A 27,664-nucleotide genomic window follows, 5' to 3' on the forward strand; every position below is an offset into this window, starting at 1 on the left:
ACAATATTTCATTTGATATACATGTCTTACCTTAGCATTTTAAAGTGACCGGACTCCGGACATCATATATGAGGAAAGCACCCGGTATAAAACCATCATTATCATCAGCATGGGCTACTATAAGTCGTTGACTATAAGTCCTGACACGTTTACGTCTTGCTAACATTTGTGGACAGTGTAATGAGTATGGAACCATGTTCCGTCCAGGTAAATAACGGGCTACTATATCAGAGCGTTCTATTAGATATTTCCTTTTATCTTTACATTTTTTGAATGCAAAACCCATGGACAGTATGAGTTTTCGTAAAGTTTCCTTGCACCTTTTAAAACCTAGCCCTCTCTTACAAAATTTATGCAACTTTCCTAATGTTTGAAGCTCTTTGTAGAGACTATAATATTTATGAACTTCTGTTCTTATGATACATTTGTCCATGTCGTCTAATTCAACATTATTTGCAGGAGGTCATCTAACTTTGTTTGGTGTCGATATTTCTACACCCTTGTCCTCACATTCTTTATTTTCCTTTCTAATCCAACTAATTGTTTCTTTATTTAACTTCACAATAGCTACAACACGCTCTGTTATCTTCGATAGAGGTAGAAATAAACCAGTTGTCTTTTCTTCATCACAAAACTTTATGGCATTATAAATAATGCTCCGCGAACAGATTGAAACGCTAGGCATTGGATGTGACGACACTCCAGCAGTAAACATACGCAGCGAGCACGGAGTTCCTCATTCTGCCACGACGCGTCCCGCCTTGGTCGCGTAGTACATACATACATACATACATACATACATACATACATACATACATACATACATACATACATACATACATACATACATACATACATACATACATACATACATACATACATACATGGGTTTGACACGATAATGATTATGATGATTATAATTACAATGACTGTTGAATTTATTACAAAAGGTTCAGATGTCCAACGCTGCTACGAGAGAGGAAGATGGACACTTATCGGACGATGAAGCGCAGGAAGACTCAGGTACAACAACGTCATGAAAAATTTTAAACTCAACAATAAAAATGACTGCGACATAATACAATAACTGCAATAAAGAGGTATAAGAACTTTTCCATGTACCGTAATAATACTTTCGAGCATACGAATTGAGAATTGGATGTAAGGAAATGATTAAAATGTATTTTTGAAATGAATAAATATTTCAACTGCAATCTTATCTAAGGGTGTAGTTTTCTTTTTCTTTATTTCCTTCTTTTTCTGCTGCAATTCACAAAATAAGCACAAGGTCGCCTCTGTTTTATAGTATAGGCTAGATCTCCAACTTCAAATTCTCCAGCTCTTGTTCCTATTGGGATCAAGTACGCTTGTAAAGAGTAAAGGGAGACTACAAAAATATTCTATTACACTTGGACAACTTTTTAGGTCTACATACTTATTCAAGAGTCACAAAAGTTTTGAAAGTCTTCTTTCTTTGTTTTTTTTTTTATTTTAGTAGGCTATTTTACAACGCTTTATCAACAGCTTACGTTATTTAGCGTCTGAATGAGACGAAGGTGATAATGAGTCCGGAGTCCGACACCGAAAGTTACCCAGCATTTGCTCATATTGGGTTGAGAGAAAACCCCGGAAAAAACCTCAACAGGTAACTTGCCCCGACCAGGATTCGAACCCGGGCCACCTGGTTTCCCGACCAGACGCGCTAACCGTTACTCCACAGATGTGGACGTCTTCTTTGTTAGGAAGTAACTTTAGAGAAAAATAATAATGCAGTTTGGTTTATAAAATAATGGATTTCTTAAGAAGTAAGTTTACAGAAAAATGATAATCGTTTTTATATAAGAATGGAATTCATTCTGGTGTAAAACAATAAAAAAACACCGTAGCATTCACATCGATTTTTAAAGACTTTGATATACAGGATGATCCGTTTGGGTATGGATAAAATAAAAAAAACCGTAAAACATTTACTACTAAACTTTATTTGTTGAAACTTTGTGCATACAACATTGAAAGATGGGAGATTCCTCAGAGCTCAACATGACCCCCATTGCGCACCCTGCACAACTCATAACGGTAATGCAATTCAGCCCATGTTCGTTGTAACATAAGAGGGGTGATTTGTTGAAAAACTTGAGTAATTTTTACTCTCATATCATCAATGTTCCTGGGTTTCTGTGAATAACAATGTCTTTAATAAAACCCCGCACGAACAAGTCAGGAAGGGTTAGATCTGGGGAGTTTGGGGGCCAAGCCAAGAGATAGCTGCTTCTCGTACTGGGTTTCGCCTGCAACCTCCTGCATGTTTTTTTAAACACAGAACCTGTTTCTACAAATGTTCGATACCACAACATTACGGAATCGTATTTAGGTACATTACGCACACCATACGGCGAAATTCCCTTTCAACTCTTTTAACACTCTCAAATTTAGCATACCTAAGAACACATTGTGTTCGCTGTTGATTTGTAATAGCCATTTTAATCATCTACGTTTTTCATTTGTTTTTTCAGATTATGCATTGTTGATTGTCATATATGGAAACTCTCATCTTTTTTGATCATAATGTAACCAGCAATAGATTTTTCCTACTATCACAATAACTTTATAATAATAAATTAATATTATCCATACCCAAACGGATCAGACTGTACAACAATGTCTTTTTATCTGTCACGGAATCGGTCTCTTCAAATATTTTATAAACTTCCACAATGACAAATTATAGGGTCCATATCAATCCATTTAAAGTTTTGAATCATCTCAGTGCGCTGGAACAACCTCTATTACATTTCAGTCCACACCTGTGGAGTAACGGTTTGCGGTTCTGGTCACGAAACCAGGTGGCCCGGGTTCGATTTCCAGTCGGGGTAAGTTACCTGGTTGAGGTTTTTTCCGAGGTTTTCTCTTAACCCAATATGAGCAAATGCTGGGTAACTATCGGTGCTGGACCTCGGACTCATTTCACCGGCATTGTCAACTTTATCTCGTACAAATTTGCCTTAAGTCCTCTATTAAGGCAGGTTTCTTTTACGTGTCGTAAACCTACGACATAGGATCCACAAATTTACTACCCTTCCAGAGGAAGCCAATAAGCCATAATCCAATATTTATTTATGATACAAGTTCCATAAAGGTTATATTTTTTGCACGAGTTTCACAAACACACGAGGGCCAAAAAGATAACATTACGGAGTTGTGTCATACAATGTTTTTTTCTAAGATAGCACAAATTTACATTAAATAAATATTTCAAGATGGAGAGATTATAAGATCACAATATCATGGTCATCTAAACTCTGAACAATTAAGAATTAAGTATCCACTATCCACGGAATGGAAGCCTGTTTTATTCATGTTAACGATTTCATGGCCGTCTAAACCGGCCATATAATCAACAAAGTGGTTAGGGACAGTTGAATTATAAATCTTGTTACAATGGGTACTACATGTAACTTTAGAATAATATCGAGGTGTTGCATTCATTTCTTACTGGATGAAGTTTGTACACTGAATATTACATTTTCTTGGCAGTGCGTAAAATGAATAGCAGTGTCAAAAGTGATTATTTACTTTTTTATTCACTAGTGTTTTAAAGGCTCACTTTACACACTGATAATAGTAGTATGTATGTATGTATGATAACAGTGGTAAAATGCAACTTTACGCACTATCGTAGAAAAAAGAGTATTGATCGACACTGCAAGGTTCGATCATTAGAATACGTACAATTCGGTTATATAAAATAATGGATATTCCAGACCTATTTAATGATATGCCCTGCTTATTTACATAGATAATACATGAGCTAGCTTATCAAAACCAGTTTGATGATAAGTTTCCAGTGCTATTCAAATAATTTGCATTTTTCCAAATTACAGGCCTGGTAAGATAAACGAAACATTGAAGGAGGCAGTATCGTGTTCGTTTTAAATGGCTGAAAATAAACAAAAGCAACACACATTGTGAATCAAGTTGATAGGCGATATATATCGCATTCTCAATTTAATACTGTCGTATATCGAAATTCAATTTCGTCAATTAATTCTAATGCTGTTTTACTAGTTTGAGGTACGGTATGAAATTCCAATAATACAATAGTAAATTATATAAGGTTTTGGTACCTATTAAAATATTTTAACAGCAGTATTTTATTAGGGAATACTCTATCTTTACGAATCACAATTTTGGAGTTATGACGCTATTTTACTATTTTACTGGGAGTGCAATATGAGCTATTCAATAATGTGGCGTATTCTCAGAAATTCGTTTATAACTGAATAAAGTCTATTCTTGTATGAACAAAATAGTAATTATATTTATTTTTCTATAAACTTACATTGAAATCTTTCGTGAATTTTGAATAACTCCATACTTTGGTATCGTAGATGCCTTGACATTCCAAAGCTCAACACATCTCTTTGTATATCAAGTAATAGGTTAGTAATAACCAGGCAGCGCATTTTCGTTCCCAAACGTACAGCGGATCGAGCAGTTTCTTCTGGTAGCTACATCTATTACGTCACGTGGATGCGTAAGCAAGGTCGAATTGCAAGCAGGTACGCTTGGGGGTCATTAAATAATAATGATGTAATGTATTATAAATATGCCCCTGTAACGTCATATAACGTAGAAAGATCATTCTCTTAGTTTAAACAAATTTTATGTGATGTTCATAAAAGATTCGCATTTCGTAACCTCAGAATATATGTTTCCGTTCACTGCAACGGGATAGGTTTTGATAAACGAATTATTTGTATATATTGTGTAAAATATAAATGTTGATAATTTGTATGTTCATTTTTGTTATTATTATTTTGTCCCTGTAATGTCATGTGACGTAGGAAGAACATTTTCTTAGCTTAAACAAATTTTTACTGGCAGTTATACTAAAAGATATGAATTTAATAATCTCAGAATATACTACTAGGTTCAAAAAGTTCCCGGAATTTTACTACCATTTTTCGTATTAATATATAACAAGGGATATTATACATTTGTTTTGTTGGTAACATTCATGATGTCATTTCCTTAAAGTTTGCTGATAATGGCAATTATTGGTTTTGAGTTGTAGGCAATTGTTTATCATAGCGTTTTGTTTGTTCGTCGCATTTTGTAATTATGTCCACAGAGCAAAGTACAAACATCAAGTTCTGTGTTTTGCTGGGGACATGATCAGTATGGCTGATGAAGATGGTGATTTCTTAAACAAAATGAAACTGGTGCTACTTGTACGACCCAGTCCCTAAACGACAGTCATCTGAGTGGAAATCGAAAACATCTCCTCGGAAGCAAAAATTTCCTAGGGACACTTCCAAAGGCAAAGTTATTTTAAATGTTATGTTTTATTTAACGACGCTCGCAACTGCAGAGGTTATATCAGCATCGCCGGATGTGCCGGAATTTTGTCCCGCAGGAGTTCTTTCACATGCCAGTAAATCTACTGACGTGAGCCTGTCGCATTTAAGCACACTTAAAGCAAAGTTATGTTGGAAGTTTTCTTCGACTCTCAGGGTCTCATGCACCATGAGTTCATTCCAGAAGGTCGTACTGTAACGAAAGAATTGTACGTAGAAACCCTCCGTCGCCTCTGGGACGCAGTGAGAAGGAAACGTCCAGAAAAGTGGGTCCTGATCTCTCACCACCTGATTACTTTCTGTTTCCCCGTCTGAAAAGTCATCTGAAAGGACGGAGATTCAATGCTGAAGAGGTTATCGCAAACGCGACGAGAGCACTAAGACGGGTTTCACAAAATGGCTTCCAGGCCTGCTTCCAGGAACTCTACACGCGTTGGCAAAAGTGTGTTGTTGCGGAAGGCAACTATTTTGAAGGGAATGCTGTAGAATAGTGTTTAAGGTACGTTGTTTCTATGATGCTAGCAAATTCCGGGAACTTTTTGAACCTAGTATGTATATGTTTTTGTTCACCGTAATGGAATTGATTTCGTTAAATGAATTAATTGAATATATTATATATAGAGTATTTACAGTTAATGTGTATCATGTTTACTATTACGTTCTATAATACATTGTAAACTATCACAAAGAGTGAGTTTTAAATCCACCGACAAACTTTAGGAGGTAATTCCTGACTGAAAATGGAGCACAAAAGTTCGTATCAACTTGTGTCCGGAAATGCATAGTTTCCACGGTAGATGGCACTGACAATATTCTCTCATAACTTGCAGTGTGCGTTTTGTGTGTTGCAGATAGTGTGATTTAAGCAACGTAGAAGCACAATGGTCCGGTATTCATTCCAGGAACAAGCCGAGATGGTGTTCGTGTATGGCCGAGCAGGTGGAAACGGTTGAGAGGCAGCACGGATATACTGAGCCAGGCACTCTGATAGACAGCACCACCCACATCACACAATATTTGGAGCCATTTTTCGACGTTTGTGTGCGGACCATTGTGCTTCTACGTTGCTTAAATCACACTATCTGTAACGCACACTGCAAGTTATGAGAGAATATCATCAGTGCCATTTACCGTCGAAACATGCATTTCCGGACACGAGGTGATATGTATGTATGTATGTATGAATGTATGTATTTATTAACACTACAATTGGGTATACACCCAGTGGCAGTGATATATAATATACAATAATTACAATTACACGAAATAAAATAAATAAACGTAAATGAAAAAAACTAACATAAACGTAAATCTATAAATAGTAGATGCAATAAACCTAGGACTATAAATAAAAACTATTCTATAATAACGCCTACGATAAGCAAAGCAAATCTAACTTATAAGTACTTCTATTTCACCCAACTATTACCAAAATAAATAATTACATATCACCTTAATCAATTACATAAAAAAGGTAAAGGTATCCCCGTAACATGCCATGAAGGCACTTGGGGGGCATGGAGGTAGAGCCCGATGCTTTCCATGACCTCGGCACTAGAATGAGGTGGTGTGGTCGGCACCACGCTCTGACCGCCTTTTACCCCCGGGAAAGACCCGGTACTCAATTTTATAGGAGGCTGAGTGAACCTCGGGGCCGTTCTGAAAGTTTGGCAACGAGAAAAAATCTTGTCACCACCTGGGATTGAACCCCGGACCTTCCAGTCCGTAGTCAGCTGCTCTACCAACTGAGCTACCCGGCCGCCCTTAATTAATTACATACCAACTTAATTACATATCATCTTAATTAATTACATATCACCTTAATTTATTTACATATCATCTTAAATAATTACACATCAACTTAATTAATTATATATCAACTCAATTAGTTACATCACACAACTTAAATAATTACACTGCACCTCCAATTACATTTTCAGTCTAACTTTCTCAACCTTTCCTTAAATGTGTTGATTTTGAGAGGACCACCCTGAAAGATTGCCGCAGGTAAGCTGTTCCAGTCTACTATTGTGCGGTTAACAAAGGAAAATTTTGCCACGTCCGTTCTTTGTTTTCTACATTTAAACTTCCTAATATGATCAGTCCTTCCTAAGTATGATGGTATTGCTAATCTAGCAGTGATATCGGTCCATTCTTTGTGTCCCATTTGTGCCTTAAACATATGAAGCGATATGAATTTTTTGTGCTCCATTTTCAGTCAGGAATCACCCCCTGAAGATTGTCGGTAGACTTAAAACTCACCCTGTATACAATATACTTCCGTACTATTTGAAGTGCTCATGAAATTTGAAGTCAGTATGACACTTGCCAAAATCAAAACAAATAGAATTGTTTTAATTAAACACATGTGTCATTTTTAATCTTATTGCTTTAGTACATTTCGACTTAAGCAGTGTGCAAACCATATTAAATATAGGTCTGTCCAGTGTTAGCATCCGGACACTTCTCAAATGTTTCAATTACAAAACTTTATATCACATATAGTATATAAATTAAACAACAATGTTTCTGGTATGAATCTATTAACTATTCATTCATTTTGTATTTTTAGTTCTTTCATTAACATTTTCCCAGTTGCATATTGAATAAAACACATGTATCTTCCGTTAATATCTGGACAAGGAACTGGTAAGATAAAGTGGTACATAAAATTACGATGAAATCTCTCCTCATTGTAATAATTTATTAATGTTTTCATTATCAGGGAACACTTATACAACATCTGTTTTATAATTAATCATATTTATTTTATCTTCCAATAACTGCATGATTATGAAATATTAATAGTTACAAAGTTCCGCTTGTCAGTATCTGGACGTTAGTATCAGGACAAATATTAGTACCCGAAAACAAATTCAGTAAATAATGTTCGTGTTGACACTAAACTTTAGTAAATCTTTAAATCAGCCTTTGGAATTATAGAAAAGTTATTATGTACAAGAAAGACAATAATTAACCAAAATAGTTATAAACAATTTTGAATTTAAATCAATGTGACCAAACTTGAAAAAATGGTACATTCTGTTCTCCCCTTATTCCTTTCATTATTTTGAGATTCTCATAAATTTGCAACCTTCAAATTAGCTTCTGAGTCCATTGCATGATATTTATAGCCAATAACATAAGGAGAAAGAGCAGTCACCTGGTGAATTTTCTGTGTAACTTTAACTGTAGTTATGCCCTCCCACTTTTGATCAAGGTTCGACTTACAAGAATCAATTTTAGTTAATGGCACAGAAATGACACAAATACTGAGATTTTTGCAGCAATCATGGAATGTATCAGCATTACGAAGCACTGTTTTCTGCGAGCGTACATTGCTCCAAACATGGAGCTTTGCGACTGCCCCAATACCATCTACAGCACCTTTCCGGTGAGAAGGTGCAAAAATGTCCAATTGAGACTTTCCAGATTGAAATCATCTTTCAAGAGACTGATATTGGCAAATTTGTATTTATGTTCGAACTGCGATGCAGCTCCATCTGATAATACATGCAGATATTTGAACAGAGGATTCTTTTCGCCATGGTTGCTCAATATACAGTAGCTCGCCGAAACGTGTCAACACAATATCCATCATGTGATATGTTGTAAGAAACTGCTACAAAACTGACGCATGTATCTTTTCCATAACATATCATAGCAGTAAACAGCGCTATTTGGGGATTCGACCAATGTGCAGACTATATCTCGTGTAGTTGCAAGAATAGTTCTCTGCGAAATCCACTTGCATCAAAACATTTTCACTTGAAGACATATCCCTGGCAGCCTTAAAGCATCTTTGTGATTGCTCTTGAATAAAAATGTCATGAAGAACGATAACTGCTCTTCCAATTCATCAATGGCATCATTTAATCCTTCCTCCAATGAAATGTATTCATATCTCTTCCCAACTATTCTCCACTGACGATATTGCATTTGAAGGCTACATTTTTCGTCAGTCAGGAAATCTTCAAACAGAGTCATAAATTTTGATTTACACACACCACAATTGTTCATACAGTTCTTATCACTTGGGTCACAAACAATGGAGTTGATAAATTCAATGCCGAATGTTTCAAAACTAGAAAGATATTGTGAAACCAAACTTGTAGATTTTCGAAGTTCTCGTGGTACCGGCAAACACACACATTGTGAGGAATGTCACGGTATGGTTTTACTTATGGGGGAATTCTGCGAATTTACTACGAGCAATGCATGTCACCACAGAAACAGAAACTTGCACTGCAAGTAACAAAATGGCTTCAAGTATCAGCTGTTGTGTTAGTATCTCGACACAATAGAGAACTATTTTGTCATGCACTGAAGGATATTAAGACCTTGACAGCTATTGTCACCTCTTGAGCAACAGTAGCACTAGCAGATTTAGACATGTCCTGAAGATGGCTACAGTCTACAGAATTGTATTGTATTTTTTTCTAAAATTTCGTTAGTATCCGGACAAAGAAGAAGATCTCAATTAAGGATACAATTTTGCTTAATAATTGATGACGAAATAATAAATTCTGTCTGATAAACTTAAGTTAAAGGTGTCAAGAACTGATTAATGTGAAAAAGTTATTCAATACTACAAAACGTTTATGTTGAATAATCTTGCAAATATATTCCTTATTTAGGCATTTTTTCAATACTATTTCATCTTGGCATATATGCTTGAAAACTTGTATAAATAAGATAATATAATCACTTTTAGTGCGTTGACTTCAGTTTTAATTGAAGTAAGATCCAAGATTCACACTTTTATTTTTCACCAAAACGGGACACTTCCTCGTGGACAGACCCATATCTGCTTACTGTGATCGAATAAGAATTATTGGTCTTGTTAAATTCCGTTGGTAAAAAAGTATAAATTTCCTTAAGTAACATGCCTTAGGTACTCTTTATTTTTCGAAATAAAATATATTTTTCTATGAATACATTCCTTGTACACATACAGACAGGTTTATTTCTATTACTACAATACTGCACATAAATCACTTGGGACACAATTTGTTTATTTATTGAGAATTCAGTGGCGGTTCCTCGGGGGAGGGGAGGGAGGAACGTCCTCCTCACATTTTCTTCTTTTGAAAGTAAATACCAAACAAAATATGTGCCTTGAAATCCGAGAAAGATTCGATAATTTTTAAGTTCACAGCTATAACAAAAACTCAGTTGATCGAGTTTTAAACGACGCGCGCTCATGTGCTGTAGAAAACTTTGAGAAAGATGCGAGATTGTCTGTGTGGAGGAAAGGCACTCCATTCCTCCTCTACTGCGTTAACGTATATAGACAACAGCGCACTAGCGGCCAGAAAAAGAAGCAGAGTTTTAAAGCAAGTAAACGAACGGAGAGGGAGGTGATCCTCCTCTGAATCAGTCATGGGCGGGAAATAGAAACCGACTGGTCGTGCAGCAAGCTCGCTACCGCTGCCATCTAACTATGTTGCATTCAACCGGACTATAACACATCTAGGAGGAGACACAACAAAAACAGTTTTAACGCAACGCTATGAAAGACACCATGTAAGCTTTTTTTTAAACTATAAATAAAAAAATATTATTCATTTCACTTTATATAGACTACTATTCATTGTTTGAAACTTTCGTGGATATTTGAAAGTTAAAGTCGGGTTTATGTAAAACAAAGAGGAAGTAGTTCTACGTAGTTGACCTCTGAAATTCACTTCTATTCATTGTTTACTAGACAGGGAAACAGTCAAGTTGTCAGTTTTGTACAAATATATTTGAAACTGAAAGTAGGTACTCCAAACTACATCATTTTAACATAAAAAATTAATCGGCCACCGGCAGCTTTGAACAATAATGATAGTATGACTTTACAAGAACTGACATTCTTCAAAAGCATATGATACTGAACTTGTAAAATGTACATGTGGCAACACAGACCACGTGGGTGGGTGCAGTGTTCTCGCTTTCCTCAGATTATTTCCCATTCCCATTTCCATAAAACGGTTCCGGTTACGAGTTAGTAGCTAGTCTCTTCCAACACGTGTAGATGCTGTAATGTGCTTGAAAAATGCTACGAGGTTGTGAATTTCCTTGTAATTGTTAATTTGCGCAATTATTCAACAATGAATGGAAGTGAGAACATAATATATTTTGGACAATTTAGGAAACTCAGTTTACAAGAACAGATTATTGCTATACAGAAGGGAAGGCCAACGCCAATACTACTTGGTCTTACATGTATGCATGTAGGCTAATTTGTAGCATGTTTCATTCAAGAAGGTGTCATTTCGTGCCGTTAACTTCTTCCCTCCTCTTAAGAAATATGCAGGAGCCGCCACTGATTGAGATTCTTTCAATAATAAAGTTATTCCTGAACCCTCACACGCATGGCGCACGGCCACAATTATTGTTCTATCAGTACACTCATCCCTCCATCGTCCTCGGTATGAGATACGTAAACATTCCTTACAGGTTAACACGCTTCGCGAGGTCGCTCATGTACGCGAGAGTATTTATCGCTCCTGGTGTAAAGTGAAAAGCAAATTATGTTTCCAGCTTCGTGACACTCATATTTTATTTATTTTAATAAATGTTATCAACTGCGCTGTTATACACCGTCTGTGAAATTGTGATAGAGAGATAGATTCAAGGATTCGTCATGGGATTTTGTGATATGCGCGTTACAGATTAATTACATTTAAAAATGGGTCTGTATATAGCAGGGTTGAGACATGGACATACGCCGGGCATATATTGGAAAATGTGAACATTTCATATATTTAGGGGTTACTTTACCAATGAACGGGAGATGGACTAAGCATATTGACATAACGAAACCAAGTGCGGGGTGAAGAGTGCGGAGGTATTGAAATTGATCACTAAAGTGCCAGATATTCCTGTAGAAACATTGGAGCTGGTATACTGAGCTGTGGTCAGATCGTCTATGTTGTATGGGGCGGAAATTTCGGGTTGAGAAAATGCTGGAAAATTAAATCAGGTACAAGCGGACTTCTTGACACGAATATTTGGAATTGGCAGAAGCACAGCTAAAGGAGTTTGGGCTTCAAAACGAAGCAATTCATATGAAAGTTAGGGTGATAAAATACTGGTTAAAACTTATATTTGGGGATCAGTCACTTTTACGGACGATTTGATACAACGTTCAACAAAGAGAGGGGTAGGAAAAAGGGTGGGTTTATAAACTGCAGAGAGGGCTGCATCATATAGGAATGGGATGGGTGTGGCGGGAAAAAGGAGATAATAATAGAAGATATGTATGGCGTAATGTGAAGATACGATTGATATCGAGAGGCAAGAGATTAAGCTTCAATGTTCGGAAAAGTCCTCACTACATTTACAATCAGATCTCATGCTTAACTGGGGGAGGGGTGACTACATAAATTCTTGTAACAAAGACAGCAGAGCAGGTTTAGCGTGGCTAAGATTGGGGGCATGGAAGGGTAATAAAATTGTCAACGAAGAAGGAGAGCGCCTTTGTCCACTGTGCGGGGAAAAAGACTCCTATAGACATATTTTAATGCAGTGTGTCGAAACGGAACACATCCGGAGAAAATATCTACCACCCTCGATGCTAAGTCAGAATAGGAGTTCGCTTCCATGCCTTGACCTCATGAAGAATAGAGAATGCTAACGAAAGACTGAATTGTTCCTCTTGAAGGCGAGACAGATTAGAACTTCAGCTGTTGAAGTTTGCGATGCGAACTGACGAAAGGATAATGGTAACTACTCAATTATACACTTTTATGTCTGTTTTAGGTTAGGGTAATTATATAATCAATAATGTGTTGTGTTTGTGTCAATTTCATTTTAATCTGTGTGTTCTTTTGGGGAATGGTTGGATCTAATCATAGGTGAGGGGGGGGTGAAACCTACAAAGTAGAACTTGTGTTACACAGCACGTACGGTCAGAAGACCCGTGCATTGGATTTAAGAGAAAATTCTGATAATATAGTACTTCTGTATGTATAATATTGCTCAATAAATCCATCTCAGTTCACAGAAAGCAAGTGTAGAGGACCGACGTGTTGGTGGAAGCGCACACAAGTAGGTTGCAATATAAGCAAGTATGGGAGATGACCTGAAAAAATCCATCTATCTACTACAGTGGAGTCCAAATCTCCTGACTTTTGCGAGGGCCAATAACGTAAGCGCGACGTTGTCAAACGTACAGAGCGGGTGATGCGTGCTTAACCTACTGTCGGTGACTCAGAAGTCGAACGCGGAGTGAGGAAAAAAGGTAGTTAATAGAGAATGTTAAGCCTCGTTCACACTTTTCAAGTAACTTGAATTCAAGTCACTTGAAAGAAGAACTTGAAAAGTGTGAACTATGTTTCAAGTTGACTTGAAATCAATTAACGGCTTGAATTCAAGTTTCAAGTGAAGTTGGATCCCTTTCTACTTTTTACTTGACTTGAAAGGGCACTTGAAAAGTGTGAACGTCACTTGATAACTTGAATTCAAGGAGAAAAGCGCGGGAATTCAAATTAACAACTGTTTTAAGAGCATTAAATTAACTCCTGATTGTTTTTCTGTTCTACTGGGAATGTAAAAATAATAGGAAACTGTAGTAAGAGAAATAATGACCAAGTATTTGAGTTTCTGAAGTTGTATAAAATTCACGAAGGCCTGCGGATTATAGAAACTGCAAAGTTTCGTAATAAAAATGCAAAGGAAGCTGCCAAGGAAGGAAGAATTCATTGTAGAACTGAACAGCAGAGATTTTAATGTGGACACACGAGATAGCTTATGAAAGGCAATAATAAAAACCATTACACTGTAGATAGAGAAGAAGTGAGGAAGATAAGAGAGATTAAGAAAAGAAGAGCGTTGCTTGAAGGGATGACATTTATCGCCGAAAACTGGCATGGTTCAGTGTGGTTGATGGATTTTTTTTGGGAACTCTAACAGCTTCAAGATAATCATTTTCAATTATGGTAAATCAGACTTGCTAATATTTTATTACATTTGCGATAAGAATTATTAAATCTGCTTGAAGATTTCACTTATTCTACTTGTAATAGTCAGTGGTCGTGTATTTCTCTTACTAAGCTAATTCCTAACCCATACTGAAAAACGCGTCTTCCATTTCTTCAATATATTTATCATTTCCCTAGCACGCAGGTTTGCCACTACAGAAATTCCTAATTGCACAACATCCATCGACGCCATTTTATCCTACTTGAAAACAAAATAATTTGAATATGTCTGAACTGAGACTTGAATTCAGGTTACTTGAAATCACGTGACTTGAATTCAAGTTACTTTAAAAGTGTGAACGAGGCTTTACGGCAATAGTACAAGTATTGCACGTGTTGTAACGTTATCTATTAACCGCCATTTTTCCTCACTCCGCGCTCGTCTTCTCCTGAATCACCGACTAACTCGTTTGTCGGGAATGATTGACAGCTGGTGTTGCAAACAGGATCCGTTCTCAATAACAAAACAGTGGAATAGAATAATAAATAATTTATTCATACAATCATAAATAATGTATTAAGATATCATAGCTTTAAATTGTTGTTTGCAATTCCAGGGGAAAAGCCAATAATGTGTTTCCGATGTCATTTTTAGTTTCGTCACTCTTTTAGGTATATTAAGAAGTTTTCTACACGACACGTACAATTTCTTAGCACTCTGGTTTCCGCTTTTTACACTTCTCTGCATACACGTGACACGGTTGATACATTTATTGAACACGCCTCGGCAGTTAGTTCTTGACACAGAAAAGTTAGAATTTTACGGTTTTCTTCGGACGAACATTTAAAAAAAAAAAATCATGATTTATTTAACGTCGCTCGCAACTGCTGAGGTTACATCAGCGACGCCGATGAGCCGGAATTTTGTCCCGCAGGAGTTATTTTATAGTCCGACCATCGGATCTGTGCCCCCATAAGATATGCGAACTGAACTTTAATTCCTTTTCAGCCTCGGCAATTCATTTCTCTCCCTGTATTCCTATTTCTCTCTTTTCTATTCCCCTCTCTTTCTCTCCCCCACTACTCACAATTTTGAGCCTTCTTGCGGGACAGTTTATTTGCACTTGCAGTCCAGTGTTGTCAACTCAACATGAATACTGTAGCACGGAGTGGTGAAAGAAATATTATTAAGCAAGTAATAGCATTTTGCATAAGTCAATCAGCGTCATTCGACCTACTTAAATTAAATTATGAATAAGTAATAATTAACCTTACATTATTATAAGCAATATTCAAGAGACATGACACTGTTTGACGGAAGTTTGGCAACATCCCTATTCGGCAAGGTTCGTGGTCTGCTGTTTGACGTAGTGGGAGAGAAACGGGTAGAATGGGGTGAGTAGAGGCGTTAACTTTTCCAAGAACGACGACAGCGCTGAAGGGGCATAGATCCGATGGTCCGACAGTACATGCCAGTAATTCTACTGACATGAGCCTGTCGCATTTAAGCACATTTAAATGCCATCGACCTGGGGAGGGATCGAACCCGCAACCTCGAGCACAGAAGGCCAGCGCTAGACCGACTGCGCTATCCAAGCCGACTCGGAGGAATATTTTGTGAAGAAATTGTATACATTAATATAATTTTCCGAACTTTGCTATTATTACTATATCCACTGGATCTATTACTTTTACTAATATTGACCTTGCTGAATGGCATATTTGAATTTCATGCTACTAATAAATAAATAAAGTAATAAACTGATAACAACACACAGGAAATGTTTATTGCAAACAAATTATTGATTTCACTGACAGACACAAAGCACGTCGAATATCTAAACACAACTCAAACAGAATTCGAAGTGGCATTTTCTGCTCTTGCTTCATATTTACTTTCATCTAATATTTATGTCGCTGAATGGATGCTGTTTACAATTAACAATCTTGGTTCTTCAAAAGGCTTTCTTATCGCCACGCAGTTGTGTGTAAACAACACTCGTGGAAGACCATATTCATTTTATTTATTTATTTTTCTAATAATTGTAACATAACATATAAATAAACAAAAAACTTTAGCTCGCCCCTGAAAGAGCAGAACTCGTGCTCAGGGGCGGATTCCTGAATTGAAATTAAGAAGTATATAATACAATTTGCCTTATGTCTACTACTATAAAAATATATTAATTTAAATTTACAATTTTTATAAAAATCCATACATAACTTTTTAATTTAATACTAGAACTATTAGAATTGATAAGATTAGGACATTTAAAAATAATTTTTTTATATATTCTTGGGCGTAAATTACTACTGTGATTAAATACTGTAGCAGTGTCGCATTTTGGTTCAAACAGTCTTAAAGAATTCATACCTTTTGTGTCATAACTATGAGAATACAATTCAAAATTATTTCGATTTTTATGTATGAATTTTATTAATACAATATAATAAATTTGTCTTATTTTAAGAACATTAAAGTCTAAAAACAATTTTTGAGATGGAAAATCAATAGGTTTATGAAGACATATTTTAATTATTTTCTTCTGTAATAAATAAAGTGGATTAAAATTGTTTTTAAATAAGCTACCCATCCTATAATTCCATACATAATTACCGATTGAAATAAAGTTCAGTTTATTATGCGTAATAAACTTATTGACAAGTAATTCCTCAATAAAACAAAATAATATATTTTACGTAATTTATTAGAAAGGTAATTAATGTGTTGGTTCCATTTTAAATGATTGTCAAAAATTATGCCTAAATACTTAATTTCAGAGGACTCCTTAATAATCGGATATTTACACTGTATAAGGCAACAATGAGAGTTATATAATTTAATATTAATATAGATGTAGGATTGCCATTAAGTACGAGAAAAATTCGTATCGGCACCGGGAATCGAACCCAGGACCTCTCAGCCGTGCGCGCTGAGTGCTCTTAACCAACTGAGCCATGCCGGGACACGATCCACGACGCCGGCCGAACTCCTCTCGTAGTATCATGTTACGGCCTTACTACCTGCATTTAAGACGATACACGTCATATATATACAGGAGCGCATATTAAATGACTTTATGGCCATATTCAACAACAGTTTCTGAAAACTGTTAACATTATATATGTATCGAATATGAATGAAGTCTCGCCCACCTCATTGCATATTACATGACTAGTGTGAACTAGTCAGTTTGTTTTATTACCATTAAGTACGAGAAAAATTCATACCAGCACCGGGAATCGAACCCAGGACCTCTCAGCTGTGCGCGCTGAGTGCTCTTAACCAACTGAGCCATGCCGGGATCGTGTCAGTTGGTTAAGAGCACTCAGCTAGCACAGCTGAGAGGTCCTGAGTTCGATTCCCGGTGCCGGTACGAATTTTTCTCGTACTTAATGATAATAAAACTGACTAGTTCACACTAGTCATGTAATATGCAATGAGGTGGGCGAGACTTCATTCATATTCGATACATATAGATGTAGGAGGTTTGTTACATTTTTCAGATAATGAGAATGGAATAATAAAAACCATGTATCATCTGGACTCGATTAAGACGCATAAAATGCGAACTACTTGGTGTAGAAATGAGATTCTTGTTTCTATACAGGGTGGAAGGTAAGGTAGTACATTAATTGACAGAAGTCATAGATCTCATTATTTAGAGTAACTTTTGTCAAATAAAACAAATTATAGGAGTTAAGGATAGTGAGATAATTACAAGTGTTTCGAAAGCGCTGACGGCAATTGCAAGATGTCTGAACGCCGCATAAGTAGTACCCCACACCCCATGCGGTCAGTGACTTGAAGGGGGTGAGTTAAGTTCAACTACCTTCCATCGTGTAAAGCCCGGACGAGAAGTTATGGCACCGGCGCGAGAGACTCATTTTAGTTCGTTTGCTTGGACTCACCCTCACACTCAACTGGAGGGGTGTTGGGTTAGTTGGTTGCTAGCATTCCGAGTGTTCAGATCGTTCTGCTACTGCCGCTATTGCTCTACTGAAAACATTGTCCTTCTGAGCGCCCTCATTATGGCATTGTCTAAGGTGGGAAATCACAGAGTAGTTCACAGCCAAGGACGTGAACTAGCATACAATGTATGGAAATTCATGTCAGAAGAGGCTGTAAATGGAATATCAATTCCATTGAAAAGTGTGTGTGCAAGAGTACTGGCTGCCACTGGTATTTCAAAGCGAACCTTGGTAAGAATCAGGAAAGAAGGAAAGAATATTGACGCAGGAGCAGCAGCTTCTTTCTCCACTCCGGGTAAATCACGACCGAAGAAGAAGATTGTTGCAGCTGTAGATAATTTTGATGAGGAAGTCATAAGGAGACTCATCTATAATTTCTACGCTACACATAAGCAGAGGCCGACTCTGAAATCACTTCTTCCTATAGTTCATGAAAACACAAGTTTTCGAGGAGGGAAGACTTCGTTAAGACAGATCCTGTTGAAGCTGGGATTCAGGTACACAACATAATACACTATTTCTTTGTTTCCATAAAGCTAATTGTATTTGTAATATTGTGTTGTTGTTACTACATCTTTCAATGTTACCTTTTGTATTTTAATAGATGGAAGAAAACTTCCGACAACCGTCAAGTAATTATTGAACGCAGAGAAATTAGAGCTTTGAGAATTGCGTACCTGACAGCTATACACAAGTTCCGAGAGGATGGAAGACCAATTATATACATAGATGAAACTTACTTGCACAGTTCTCACACTACAACTCATGAGTGGACTGACAGCAGTACAGAAGGTCTTAAAGCTCCAATGAACAAAGGGCAACGCCTAATCATCGTCCATGCAGGTGAAGTAATTAATAAATTAACATTTTGAAAACAATAACATTTTGTTATTATACGAATATTATCATTTATAAAATATAATTGACATTTTTCTTATACTGTACTGTTTTTTTTTTTTTATTTCAGGAGGTGAAAATGGTTTTGTTCCTAATGCCCTCTTAATATTTAAATCGGGATTAAAAACAGGGGACTATCACCAGGATATGAATTCAGAAAACTTTACGAGGTAATTTATTTAAGTGCCGTATTTCAATATAATTTCATTTTAAAAGTAAAATCAGCAATAATTAATTTCTGAAACTAAGAAGATCTTATAATTTATTATATATTTGAATTGCCTGGGAGAGAATATTACCAAATACAATTAGAATATTAAATTAATTTTATTATTAGTTTATTATATAATCATTATTTTAAATTATTTTTTGTGTCATTCTTTTAGGTGGTTGGAAACAATGCTCATTCCGACTCTCCCTCCCAACGCAGTTATTGTGCTTGACAACGCATCCTACCACAACGTACAAGACAATAGACCACCTACTGCTAACAGCAGAAAAGATTCAATTAAACAGTGGTTAGATTCTCACGGCATTCGTTACGCGGACGATGCCACAAAAATCGAGTTAATTGAACTTGTTAAACTTCACAAGCCCAGATACAAAACTTTTTCTATTGATAGTATTTTGGCACGACATGGACATGTTACTATTCGTCTGCCTCCCTATCATCCAGAGCTAAATGCGATTGAAAAAATCTGGGGTATTGTGAAAAACTGGGTGGCGCAAAATAACGTCACATTTAAGCTCGATGACGTCAGAAGACTAGCAGAAGAAAAATTTTCTTCTATCACGAAAGAAGAATGGCTATCAGTGTGTGATCATGTGAAGAAAGTAGAGAACAATTACATTGAAAGTGAGCACGTGATGGACAATATTTTGGATAACATTTCCATTAACATAGGGATATATGATTCCAGCTCAGATCAGTCATCTGATTCGGACGGAGAAGAATACGAAGATGGTATAGCGGGCGTACTTCCACTACCTTCGGATTCTGAGTAGGAAAGTACTGAGGTAAGACGAATGTTTTTAGAAAGAGATGAAACGAAAGTGCCCGCGCTCTGAGCTTGAGAACCGTAACCCAAACAACCCCCACTCCTCTACCCTGCTGGCCGGCAATTTAAAACTTCGCGCATGTTGGTGCCATAACATCTCGTCTCAGCTATACCTTGCTGCAGGTCAGGGAGAGGGGGCAGCAAACAAAAAAATGTACTGAGCTTCGTTGCAATACTTCGCGAGCTAATCTGGAGATAAATCTTCGCACAAAAATGACCTACGTAAACTCCGGATAGGGACGTAACTGTTATTTGTTTAGTTTGTGGAATTTAATGTCAGAAAATGTAAATTAATAACCCGAATGAACAAAATAGCTCGTGTTCGGGCGCAGTTCAACAATGAATACAGAATTATCAACTTACAATGCAATACACTAACAATTCAATACTAAGTATGGCGTAATAATTTTAATGTAAGGAGAAATACGTACAGCAATAACAAGAAATAATGTGAAAATCAGGAAATTATGTCCAAATTAGTGAAAACACTTCGGTTGAAGTTTCAGTTACAATTAATGAAAAAAACTGATGTAACTTTGTGAACAAAATGTAATTAACATTACAGTTTGTTGTTTTTATGAATCGCTAATTCTGGGCGTTAATAATGAAATAAAGAGTAACAAACTCTGTAAACCACATTCTACTCACATTTTACAGGTACTGTTTAAATGGTCCACCATCAGCGTGCGTGCAGCTTTCACATCTTCTAGTCCAATTACGACAAACTCTGGTCAGTAGTTCTTCACTGTTTCGAATTTCTTCCGTGGCCTGGATCATGTCTAACTACTCACGATTTGTGAATTCTGGCATCTCGTAGTTTTGAAATAAACTAAACTGTATCGCTGTACGTTCAACTGCACACTAATGCAATGTAAACATCAGAACAGCTGATCAGTTGCGAGTACTACGAGACTGCCGTCCCGACAGCGATGCCAGATTTTTAGACCTTCTGTACGTGACTCGACAATCAATGTTTCCAGTGTTTCTTTAATCGATTAATTCGAAATTTGTGAATTTTCTAATTAAAATACTGCTGCAACGTGAACATAATAAACGTTCTCTTCGTTGTTATACAAGAAATTAAACCGTATTTTAAACAGTATTCGTAAAATTCGCGATCGAAATGTCGGCATAAAAGTATTATTTCTGCAAAAACGAGCAAAATGGTATTAGACTTTTTTGTTCGTTATATTTTAAGGAATCACATCCTACAATTAATGTACTACCTTACCTTCCACCCTGTATATTCAGAAAAATAACGCCATTCAACCTAATCACATGTAGACACCATGTCACGAAGAACTTGACCGAGCGTACGTACCAATATTATTTTTACAAGCGGCGCCAACTAATGTCCGTACGTAGCGCTGTTGCTACTGGCTATTGCCTCAGTCTAGTATATACAGCCGCGAAGCTCAATACGTAGTAAATATGCAAACATTAGGTAGTTGCTCACCACTAGGATCGCTAATATCGCCTCATTAGAGGCAATGCAAAATAGAACCGTCACAGTCTATTGTTTCTAGCACCCTCAAAACTCAAGCTTCGTGACTGTATATAATAGACTGTGCTATTGCCGTACAAGTAAACACTCCCCAACCGTCGCACAGTGGGGTATTTGCATCAAAAAGTTGGCCAAAAGTATTAATTATCATAATAAAATTATTATTGTGTTCCAATCGCATTTAATTGGGATAATATATTAAATTAGGATGCAATAAGGAGATTATGGCACTCGGAGAGAAATACAAAATGTGTTTTATGTTATTTATTGATTTATCCAAGTTCTTTATTTATTATTTTAAATCGCAGCAACTTCAAGGTTTTCGACTAATATGACTACCTATACACATAATTACAATTACAAAAAGATAATCAGTAGTTTCATTAGAGTAGGTATACATTAGTAGTGAAAATAAACTATTATTGCATCATGTATAAACTTACATTATATGAAAGCCAAAAATCAAAACGAAATTGTTACATTTTAATGATACATATCTTATAATGATTAGGCTATGTAATGTTTGCAATTTTTACACTTAGTCAATCAATTAATATAGGCCTAATGGTCTAAAACATATATTCTTCATACAGAGATACAGGTAAATTTATATCTCTATAGCAAAGATTATAGTTTATTTACGTAAATCTTATTTCGTTATACAGAAGGCAACAACTCAACTGAAATAAAATTTAATTTCTTCTGATTAAAGACATAAATATATAATAGTATACGAGTACTTTGAAAATAAGTTAACACTAATTATATAATATATGTAATTATGGAAGTATATAAGATATTGATCTAAAAATATGTAGATGTTTTCCATGTCATGAATATATAAGTTTATTACTAATTTTTGTTTACCTAAACATTTAGCTCACTTTCAGTTTGTTAGATACTCTATTAATGAGATTATTCCCAAGATTCCTCATCAGAAGACTCTTCAGCTTCACTTGCGGATTCATCGTCTTCATTTCGATCAGCAGAAATCGTAAATAAAGAAGGTAGTAGCATTTCTGTGGTTTCCTTTAAAAATGGTTTCGTTCTCTTCCTCGGGGTTGGTCTCATGCTTGTGAGCAGAGGATCCGAGCTAAGCAGCAGCCTGTTTATGATATCTAGGTTACATGACTCTCTAGAAAACTTCCTGGCATAATTTTGGCGATAGGAACGGAACTGCTTATTCCTTGCTTCAGCTGCTTCCTCTGACAGTTGTCCAATCGGTAAAAGGGCATTTTCAATTACAGTTGGGCCATGAATTAAAATCTTATGCATTGTGGGGGTCATTGGATGCCATGAATACAGCTGAACATATAGTTTTGCTGTATCCATGGTGTAAGCAGCGAATTTTAGAGTATCAACTTTATGTCCACTTGATATAACTTCTAAAATGACTCTGAATCGATAGATCAGTTCAACATTCATACCTGTTATTTCAGCGGACAAAGCAGGATCCATAAAAAATCTTCGGCTGGTATTTCCATCATTGCTGTTTCCAAACCCAGGTTTAGGAACATCTACAATAATGCCCATTCTATTCTTAAATTGATTTTGAATGTCCGTCTTCCTCTGTTTATAAATCTCTTTGTCATTTTTTGTTCTCAGTTGCCATTTTTTGAGGGGTAACTTATAAGACAAGTGCAGTAGACTCTCAAATAATCGAATTCTTGCATGCAAGATGGATAATCCAAATTTGAATGTGCTTTGATCAGCTTCCCTTCTATTTGATAAACTGTTAAATTCTTTTGATGTGGCTCCGCAGATATAACATTTCATAGTAGATGTAGTATTAGTGGCCGCATTGCATATTTTGGCATCGATCATAGTTAGTATCAGTGTGTGTTTTATAACCAAGTTTCTTCCATTTATTTCAATTTTCAGTTTCATTTAAAGTTACTATTTTTGATTCCAAGTAACCGATTTCTTCTCTAGTTAAGTCAGCTGACTCTTTCACAAATCTAATCTTAATGGGTCGACAATATCGAGGAGAAGAAGGTGTAGGATTTTTCCATATTACCTTCTTTATATCTGTACCGCAAACTAACTGTAAAGGTACTAGTGAGCTTTGAAATATATTGGCATCTGAATCTATATCAGTTTCAAATTTCTGTTTAAATTGAGTCTGTTGAGATCCGTCGCAGCCCCATTTGGTTATTAATTCTAATGTATTGCACTCATCTTCACTCAAAGTTTGCACAACTTCTTGCAAATATAACAATAATCGAGCAACAGTGTGGTTTAACAAGTCTTGCAGATTTATTTCTGCGCAAGTAGCTGTCACTTGATAAGATTCAGGTACAGGGTAACAGTCTTTCTTAGCTTTCTGCAACACGGAGTAACATGGGTAAAGCGTTTTGTCGCTGGCTCTTACGATCTCGTACTGTCTTCTTGATAAACCTATAAAGAAGTATATAAAATAAATATTTTTCATTTGTTTGTGTACATCTGAAGTCTGATTAATGTAATATGTACCAAGTCAGCGATGTATGAAATGGAGGGGGAAATGAACTGGTCACCCTACCCTATGCCTCTTTGTTGGTATCACCTGTGAGGTTCAGACCTGTGTTTGGACAGTTGACTTAACAACAACAACAATGGAAATAGAACAGATAATTAAGGAACAATAAGACATAAATAGCAGGTGATAAAGTAAATTACCTGCTTCCACAAACATAGAAAGAGCTTGTAGAGGTGACAACTGCCCTCTTTTTTCTTGTACACTGCTGGAGTACGCCTTTCTGTATTTTGTCGCTCGCTTAGGAGATTTAGTAATTTCCTTAAGAACTTTTGATGCGTCTGGTTTTCCACAAGCTCGCAGCTTCATCTGGGTGGCAAAAGTCAATTCCTCGGTATCTACTGTTTCTCTAAGTCCTTGAGTCTTCCTTCTTTTACTTCTTTCACTAGAGTCGCCGAAAGATTTTTGTGGCCGTCCGAATACAGTCGTAGCCGTTGTCATTGCTTTGGGTAACTCCAAGGTCCCTTGAAGTCAGATTTCATTATTTTTCCTGAATAAATTATCTTTTCTATTTGCACTCAACCATCTCCTTTGTATACGAAAATGTATGTTTAAAAGCCTTAATTTGTTCCTCTGAGTAATTCTCTTGCATCAGCAAATATTTTTCGAGATATTCTAATTTTTCGTTGATATCACATTCTTTTTGCTCTTGCATGATATCATATAATTGTTTCCTTGACAAAATTTTGATTTGAGATGGCCCTAGTAAAAGAAAAATATATATATATATATATATATTTGTAACAGAGTAAAAAATTGAAAATTAGTATTTGTTACAAAAATGTATGAAAATAAGCAATTCGCACGAGATCGCAGCCAATTTCTTTTCTATTACACACCCAAAGATCTAGTCTTTGTAATAACATAGGAAATAACATCGGGACTCACCCTGAAGTACACTAAATCATTAAACAAAAACTTGGGTTCGTAAAAAAAATACTGAAAATATAGATGGTTTTCTAACCGCAATAACTTTGTAAATATATTTTATATAAACACAAAAAGCCCTCAAAAGTGAAGTACATACCTTGCTGAGAAGGATCCATCCTGTAACAGGCCACACTGTTTCTTTAAAACGTAGAAAAACAATAATGAACTTGTCAACTTGCTCAGAGCGTCAATAAGATACACGTATACTGTCACAAACACTCAACTTTCGACTGAGCTGACGACCACATGAAGCAGATGAAACACAAACTGTTATCTTATCGCTCCCCCACTATTTCTTTCTGTCAGGGAGCAAGAATTTCAGGGGTAGGACAATATTGAAATATCGACTTTTGGCCAGCTTTTTGATGCAAATACCCCACTGTGCGTCGGAAGATTTGGATCTCACTGTAATTCCTAGATTATGGTGGTGGCTACAGATATGTAAATTAGTTAATTACTATAAAATAAAAGCAGCTGGAATAAATTGACTGAACTAGTAAGAACAAACACAGATTTCTTGAAGGTATCAAATGTAATTTATTGTATGTGAATTTACATTTCCTTGAAGAAATCAGATGTAATTTATTGTATGTGAATTTACATTTTCTTGAAGAAATCAGATGTAATTTATTGTATGTGAATTTTCATTTTCTTGAAGAAATCAGATGTAATTTATTGTATGTGAATTTACATTTTCTTGAAGAAATCAGATGTAATTTATTGTATGTGAATTTACATTTTCTTGAAGAAATCAGATGTAATTTATTGTGTGTGAATTTACATTTTCTTGAAGGAATCAGACGTAATTTATTGTATGTGAATTTACATTTTCTTGAAGGAATCAGATGTAATTTATTGTATGTGAATTTACATTTTCTTGAAGAAATCAGATGTAATTTATTGTATGTGAATTTACATTTTCTTGAAGAAATCAGATGTAATTTATTGTATGTGAATTTACATTTTCTTGAAGGAATCAGATGTAATTTATTGTGTGTGAATTTACATTTTCTTGAAGGAATCAGATGTAATTTATTGTATGTGAATTTACATTTTCTTGAAGGAATCAGATGTAATTTATTGTGTGTGAATTTACATTTTCTTGAAGGAATCAGATGTAATTTATTGTGTGTGAATTTACATTAGTTGAATTTAAGTCAGTAATCGCATGAGGTGAGGAAAGTCCTGAAGAGGCAGAAAACATGCAGCCAATTGTGTATCATGATAACGGTGACGATGATCTGCGATCGATTCATGTGAATGCCTTCCGTTAGAAGTTTCAGAACGAATAACAAAATTTCTAGCATTATCACCAGAATCTCAAGTGCCAACCAGGGCAGTAGGAGCACAGGGTTTTTCTGGAAAGATACATCAGCAATTAAAACATAATTAACAAATTCAAGACTATACAGTTTCCAATAAAACTGCAGCTCTAATAAAAAATTACACATTTTTATTCAAATTTTAATTCACGTACAATATAGGATGCTCTATTTCTCCAGAACAGTCGGCTGCAAAAGTTTACGTTTTTTGAAATGAAACTTCTTTAGGCAGGGTATACTGGATTCCATTAACCTCTTCAGTCCTGTTGTAGAGTATACTATACATAATTTTCTTTTAATTGTTTGCAATGTCTTGGATACTTTTGAAAATTTTGAAAAATTAAATTTGATAGAAATGAAGAGTAGATCTATCACTTTTGCAACATTTCTATACCTTACTTACTTACTTACTGGCTTTTAAGGAACCCGGAGGTTCATTGCTGCCTCACATAGGCTAAGCCCGCCATCGATCCCTATCCTGAGCTAGAGTAATCCATGCTCTATCATCATATCCCGCCTCCCTCAAATCCATTTTAATATTATCTTCCCATCTACGTTTCGGCCTCCCTAAAGGTCTTTTTCCCTCCGGCCTCCTAACTAACACTCTATATGCATTTCTGGATTCGCCCATACATGCTACATGCCCTGCCCATCTCAAACGTCTGGATCCAATGTTCCAAATTATGTCAGGTGAAGAATACAATGCGTGCAGTTCTGTGTTGTGCAACTTTCTCCATTCTCCTTTAACTTCATCCTTCTTAGCCCCAAATATTTTCCTAAGCACCTTATTCTCAAACATCCTTAACCTATGTTCATCTCTCAAAGTGAGAGTCCAAGTTTCACAACCATAAAGAACAACCAGTAATATAACTGTTTTATAAATTGTAACTTTCAGAATTTTTGACAGCAGACTGGATGATAAAAGCTTCTCAACCGAATAATAACAGGCATTTCCCATATTTATTCTGTGTTTAATTTCCTCCCGAGTATCATTTATATTTGTTACTGTTGCTCCAAGATATTTGAACTTCTCCACCTCTTCAAAAGATAAATTTCCAATTTTTATATTTCCATTTCGTACAATATTCTCGTCACGAGACATAATCATATACTTAGTCTTTTCGGGATTTACTTCCAAACCTATCTCTTTACTTCCTTCAAATAAAATTCCCGTGTTTTCCCTAATCGTTTGTGGATTTT

At 35.9% G+C, this 27,664-nt stretch overlaps 1 protein-coding gene across 2 annotated transcripts in view; it reads right to left on the reverse strand.

The window, feature by feature from the left end:
* Positions 1 to 27,664, reverse strand: part of LOC138701728 (uncharacterized) — a 155,006-nt gene that overhangs the window by 85,060 nt on the left and 42,282 nt on the right. The window contains exon 5 of one of the 2 annotated variants that reach the window (XM_069828938.1): positions 25,533 to 26,500. The exons of the other annotated variant lie outside the window; for it this stretch is intronic. Coding sequence (XP_069685039.1) covers positions 26,300 to 26,500 — 201 coding nt within the window. The 3' untranslated portion in view covers positions 25,533 to 26,299. Of the gene's footprint in view, positions 1 to 25,532; positions 26,501 to 27,664 lie in introns of those variants that run through there. 2 annotated transcript variants of the gene reach the window in all.

This window comes from Periplaneta americana, chromosome 6, assembly GCF_040183065.1.
Source record: "Periplaneta americana isolate PAMFEO1 chromosome 6, P.americana_PAMFEO1_priV1, whole genome shotgun sequence".
NCBI lineage: Eukaryota > Metazoa > Arthropoda > Insecta > Blattodea > Blattidae > Periplaneta > Periplaneta americana.